Source organism: Solanum dulcamara, chromosome 1 (genome assembly GCF_947179165.1).
Source record: "Solanum dulcamara chromosome 1, daSolDulc1.2, whole genome shotgun sequence".
Taxonomy (NCBI): domain Eukaryota; kingdom Viridiplantae; phylum Streptophyta; class Magnoliopsida; order Solanales; family Solanaceae; genus Solanum; species Solanum dulcamara.
This window is the reverse complement of record NC_077237.1, coordinates 8260934-8267706: the sequence shown is the minus strand read 5'-3', so window position 1 is coordinate 8267706 and position 6773 is coordinate 8260934. Positions and strand designations below refer to the sequence as shown.

General features: G+C 38.8%; 1 protein-coding gene across 1 annotated transcript; it reads right to left on the bottom strand.

Moving 5' to 3' along the window:
• Positions 1 to 550: 550 nt before the first annotated feature.
• On the bottom strand, positions 551 to 3124 carry LOC129900770 (pentatricopeptide repeat-containing protein At1g20230). The gene has a single exon (XM_055975817.1). It carries the CDS (start codon positions 3082 to 3084, stop codon positions 805 to 807), a length of 2280 nt encoding a protein of 759 aa, XP_055831792.1. The 5' UTR covers positions 3085 to 3124; the 3' UTR covers positions 551 to 804.
• Between the last annotated feature and the right edge of the window lie 3649 nt (positions 3125 to 6773).

The window sequence follows — 6773 nt, the reverse complement described above, 5'->3', positions numbered from 1 at the left end:
CTGATTAGAAGTGCTTGATGTTATTAAAAATGGCTGATAAGAACTTACAAATAATATAATTAAAAGTTGGTTGGTTACGAGCAGTGGCGGAGCCAAGATTTTTAATAGGGGTTCAAAATATGAAAAAGTAAACACACGAAAACCGAAAGGGTACGACATCTACTATATGCACATAAAAAATAACTTCAACCATGTATAAATAGTGTAATTTTTCACTGAATGAACCCTCTAAGGCTCCGCCCCTGGTTACAAGTGCTTGGGTGTTAGATTTCACCTTTGGAATAAGACTTGACTTGCTGAGTTACAATTTCTCATAAACACGACAGTCCTGTTGCATCCACCCCACATTTTGGATTCACAGATCCAGCTTTCAGCCTTTGTTGGTAATTTACAAAACTGAATCACCAAGAATCCCCATGTGGACACACATACCATCGAGAGAGTGATGAAAATGGTTGTCTCTACCAAAAAATCTGTCCCTTTAAAGCAGGAAATGAATTTGATAAAGGCCAAGGTTTTTCAACTTTCTCTATGAACAAACCAAGGCTCATCATTTGCTATGAAAGGAAAGAACTTTAGGCATCAGAGGTCAAACACACCAATTTGGATGAGATTATGAAAGCAGAGTTGATTAAAGCTGCTTGGATTGTTGGATTCAGACACTAGGGTTAAACTTGGCTGTTCAGTTCCAATTTTGTATAAATGCAACTGGTTTGTTGCATCCTCCCCACAACTGGATTCACTAACATCCTGCTTTCAGGTACTCTCAACTCTCGAAGAACTTCTCAAGATTACAAATCTCAATCACCAATAATCTCCACATGAGCAGACACCTTCATTGAAGTGATGATAACGGTTTGCGTCTCTAACATAAATTTCTCTCCCTTCAAAGTTGGACATGAATTTGATAAAGGCATGGCAGTCCCCACAAATTCTAAGGTTCTTTATGACTCTTAGAGGAGTCCCTGGGTTAGTGTTCAAAATTCCTAAAACTACAGCCAACTTCTCACTATGCCCACACAAGATCAACTCCTTGTCCTGTTCTTCAACATCTTGCAAAACAAATTCCGTATTATGTGAAACACCTGAATTCTTCATGTCCATGCTTAATTTTCGCAACTTTTCCATAATCTGTGGCATTTGAGGATGTAAATCATCTCCTGCTAATAGCATGTGAACTTTGTTTTTAATTTCAATCCAACTACATCCAGGATTTTTACTCAAGCCTACAAGTTTCATCATGTCCCTCACCTTGTCTACTTCATTCCATCTGTTGTTAGACGCATAAATATTGGATAGTAGAATGTAGTTTCCAGGATTCTTGGGTTCAAGTTCAAATAGTTTATTAGCAGCAATCTCGCCTAAACTCATAGTACGATGTATTCTACAAGAACTTAGTAAAGCACCCCAAACACATGCATCTGGTTCAATTGGCATTGTGGAAATCATGTTATAGGCTTCTTTGAGCTTTCCTGCACGACCAAGAAGGCTCACCATACAAGCATAGTGCTCCACTCTGGCCTCAAGTCCATGAACTCTAGACATAGAATCGAAGTAATGTTGCCCTTGTTCTGTAAGGCCTGCTTGGCTGCATGCAGATAAAACACTGGTGAAACTAATGAAGTCAGGTTTCTGGCCACTTCTTTGCATTAAGTCAAAGATTTCAATAGCTTCCTTAGCCTTTCCATGCATTGCGTATCCACTGATCATTGCATTCCAACAAACCAAATTACGTACTGGCATCCAGTCAAAAATGATGCGAGCCAACTGAATCCTCCCACAATTGGCATACATATCTATTAATGCACTACTGACATAGACATCATCTGAAAAACAATTTCTCAGAGAGAAGCAATGTGTTGCCTTTCCATGTACTAATGCAGCAATATTGCCACAGGCTGGAAGCAAACAAGAAATCGTTATAGAGTTTGGCCTCACCCTAGCCAATTGCATTTCTCTAAAAATCTCTAGCGCCTCAAGGTCTTTGCCATGTTGCGAGCAGGAAGAAATCATCGAAGTCCACGAGACCACATTCAATTCCTTCACTTTGCGCTTTAACTTTTTGAAGACTTTGAAAGCCTCATCAACAAGACCATTCCGTGATAGCCCAGCTACCAAAGCATTAAAACCACCCAAATCCATTTCCTCTGCCCCTTCAAAGACCAGTGACATCTCCGTGGTACACCTACACTTTCCATACATATCAATTAACGCGCTGATAATACAGTTATCAGACTCAAAACCCGTCCTAATCACATGACTATGAACTTGAACCCCCATCTTGAGATCCTCCAAATCACTTATTGCAGGAAGAACACTCGAAATACTCGTCCCGTCACTCCTAAACCCTTCAGAATTCATCCTCTGAAACATCAAAACTGCCTCCGAATAACGTCCACTCTGATTAAACCCCGCAATCATACCATTCCACGAAACAAGATTCGGCTCAATACCCAACTTCCCAGCTTCATCAAACACCATTTTAGCATTAACAACATCTCCTTTTTTTGCATAACCACCAGTTAAAGCACTCCAAGAAACCACATCCGGTTCAAGCATTTTATCAAACACCTTACGTGCACATCTCAACCTGTCACATTTTACATACATATGAACCAAAGAAGCTTCAACAAACGAATCTAACGCCAACCCAGTTGTTAATCCATACCCATGAATTTGTTTCCCAACTTCCGACGCCGATAACCCAGCAGACGCTTTAATAGCACTAGGAAGTACATGTACATCAGGTAAAATGCACGCTGATAATAACCGAGAAAATAAAACAAGGGTGTAACTAAAAAGATTGGATTTTGAAGAAGCGTGAATGAGAGATTTGAAAGAGAAGATATTGGGGTTGGGAAGCGAATGGAGAAGAGATTCTGCATTAGCAAAGCAATTGTAGTTGGCGTACAGGGAAAGGAGCTTGTTGATGAAATGGGTATCATTGGAATGGCCAGTTTTGAGGATATGAGCATGAACTTGCTGCGTTTGGGAGACAGATGTTGTTTTTGCAATGAGGGTTAGAATGACGTCGGGCGTAAGGCTATCGAATACACGCAGAGTTTGAGCTTGCCTAGCATTCATGGAGTTTAGAAGTACAAAACAAGAAAGAAGATATATTTCAAAAGTAGGCTTAATATACGCTCCAATTTTATTTTTTTTGGTAATTAAGTATTGTTTATTAATAAGTATCAATAGCTTGTTACAACTCATCAAGCTTCAAAATAAGAAAATACAATTAGAGCTACCTAAGACTATTGTTGCTAAAAATACATAGCTATGAATGACAAATTGCAGTTGGATTAAAACTCTAACACATACCACATATACAATCTTCTTTGCTTCGTGTGTGTGACTCGGGAAATTAAAGGTATTATTGGAACTCTATTGGCTCCGTTCATTTTACTTCCGCTATCCTTGCTCCTGGAGTCCATTTAGGTTGTTTTCTTATACTTATGCTTCTTCTCAAATATTCTACTATTCCTTTCCTTCCATTTGCATGTATAACTTCCGGGTATACCATTTTGAACAGCCTTGCCTTTGGATAGTTTAATAACCCATTGCAAATGGTGTTCCCAATTGATCAAATCATATTGCGTTCTTTGCATCCATTTCAACACTTTATCCCACACAACTTTAGTGAAAGAGAACTGAACAAACAAATGTTCTTTAGTCTCATTATGTAGTTGACATAGGCTGCACTTCTCATTTATCTCCAGCCACTATTTCAGGAGCCTGTCAACCGTTAATAGCTTTCCTTGTAATTGTAACCATGTAGTAAATCTTGCCTGTGGTCTTTCTTGGTTGGAATACATTAAATCTTTCCATACTACCTTCGGGTGATCTCCAAGTAGGTGACAGTATACCTTGTATCTTTAACTTGCCCAACTTCTTGTACTTGTGTAGCATAAGCTCTTACTTCTATGATCCTCCTAATCATCCAACAAGCTTGCTTTGGCACCTGCACATTGCTTATTTGTTGATCTTTTATGTAATAAGTGTGCACCTATCTAATCCACATTTTGTCTGCCTTATGTTCCAAGTCCCAATATTGTTTTACTATTGCAGCTTTGTTTCATATATTGATGTTGGTAATATTAAGCCCTCCCATATATTTTGGAGTACATACTTTCTCCCAAGCAACTAATGCTTTCCTTGTAATAGTGTCACTACTAGACAACAGAAAACTTCTACAATGTGCTTCAATTAACTTTACTACTTGTGAAGATAGTATGAATAGTTGTGCCCAATATGCTTGAATTCCAAAGATGACATTTTGTATGAGTTGCGCCCTTCCTGCATAAGATAGAGTCTTTGTTGTCCATAAAGTAATCTTGTGTGTGATTTTGTCGATGAGTGATTTCCATTGGGTAAAACTTATTTTCTAAGTAGATAGAGGAACTCCTAAATATTTGAAAGGAAATTCTCCTAAAGAGTATCCCAGGTGAGTAATAATCTGCATTGCTTGAGACACTCCTCCAAAATAAACTAAACTTTTGCTGAGATTAGCTTGTAGCCCTGAAGCTTTTGAAAATTTGTCAAAAGCCTGCTATTGACACTTAACAGCTTTCAACTTACCTACAGAGAATAATAATAAGCCATCTACAAAGTACATATGACTTATATTCAGCTTACTGCATCTTGGGTGGTATTGGAAGTCCTTCGTGTTTTTTAGTATGTTAAGCTGCCTGCTAAGGTGTCACGACCCAACTCCGTAGGCCACGACTGGGGTCCGATCTGGACCCCGTATATATATTTACCAGTTGTGGTCAAGTCGAACTATAAATAACATAATATTATGCATCAGAACCCTAATGGGTTATAACATTTCCATAAACTTGTAGCCTTTTTCATTTGCATCATATCGTGAAAGGGCGCGCAAGCCGACAAGGCTCCTATAACATAATAACACGTACCATATATCATATAGACCCAGCTGAACCAAACTGACATATACAACCCAAATATACATGTCTGTAGACCTCTAAAAATGTTAACGGCAACATATGGCGGGATAAGACCCCACCGTACCCCTGAATAAATAAAAGGGAGCCTCTTTCAGGTGAGCTGAGCGGAATCCTAAGCTGACGGACTCTCAAAACCTGTATCTGTACATGCGGACATGAAATGCAGCCCCCCCGAAGAAATGAGGTCAGTACGACATATGTACTGAGTATGTAAAATATAACATAGTACAACTGGAAGCATATCTGAAATAGAGAAGGAGGGGGTAAAATATCAAATCAGAAATTTGTACCTGTACCCTGTGAATCATAAAAGTATGCATGCTCAAATTATACAATATAGCCGGCCCTTTCAGGGATCCGGTGAATCATATCTGTAGGACCATCATAGGCCCGACATCATCACCACCTTATTACATCACATCATCATATATATACATACATACATGTCCCTCTAATGAGGGACTCGATGAGTATTTTATGTCATTGCATTATCATGTCCTCGTATAGTGTACCCAACCCTTTAGTGAGAGACTTAGTGAATAATGCAGTGAACTACACACATTTATGTACCCGGCACGGGACTCGGTGATAGAAGAATTACAGTATGCACGAGTAGAGTAGTGAGTAACCATATGCAATTTAAAACATTATCAAAGACTTGACTCTATAAGAAGATTAAGCTTTCGTCTGAGGACCCGAGTAGTAGTGTAGTCATCTCGAGTGCCCTCTAAATGCCATTAGGGGCTATATCAATTAGCATCTCGGGGACCCTAGACACGTACTAAAGTAATGCTAACCGCTTAAGGAATCCAAAATACTTGTTATCATATAGTCTTTAAGGCTTGGAGCCTGTACATTTGTTACCTCTTTAACATATAGAAGTTTCAAGGAAAATAGTTCAACTATTACACGAGTTCGATATCCAGAAGTAAATAGAAGATGCTTAAGAGTGGAAATACCTCAGAGATTGTATCATATTCTACTTACGTCTAAGACATGCCAAAAGAAGGAAGAAGATAAGCTTTACAGAGTCTATACTTTCCTTCATAGGGTTATTATGTACACATTTTGTACTTGGCCCATTATGGGGCTCGGTGAACAACCATGGCATCATAATCTCATTTTCATGCCAACTACCTCTCAGGAGAAAGGAAGGATAGGCTTACATACACTACCTCTTAACACGTGGAAGCCTTGAAAGGCAATACTCGACTCTTGTAGGGGTTCCAACATCAAGCAGTGGATGGGGATTAGGAGGCGTACTTGGAGTCATGGGAATGAAATTATCCCCCTATTTCATATACAACCCACTTAAGGCTAAGACATGACAAAAGAAAACAAGAATAGCTCTACATACTTATGCCATAAATATGCCAAGAGAAAGCTCCACATACCTCTTTCGGGTTACTCTTTGTCACGTTCTCCTCGTCGTCCTTTGAAACTATTCAACATGGAAGCAATACGAATATCAACAACCCTTGACTTTTCACCATCTTAAGTTACACCCAAGTATTCATAGAACTCATTTTCTCCTCGTCTTCTCGACTAGTTCTTTAGTTAGTTAAGGCGTTACCAAAAATCGGGTAGCATCTTCTCTATAACATGCCTTATCCGAATTCCCACTTACATCCCTAATCACTACAGCCAACCAAAAACAATAACCTGTAGCTCATATACACATAAAATATGGCAACATTACACAATACAAGCTTCAAACAATTTACTTAAAATTACGATATCAAAATAGGGTCTTTAATTTTTATTTCGTAAAACCTTTAACTATATGAAATGGGGGGGTTGTGTGGC

Excerpts from the sequence above, each read along its gene's own strand:
- LOC129900770 (XM_055975817.1), bottom strand. The coding sequence starts at position 3,084 with ATGAATGCTAGGCAAGCTCAAACTCTGCGTGTATTCGATAGCCTTACG.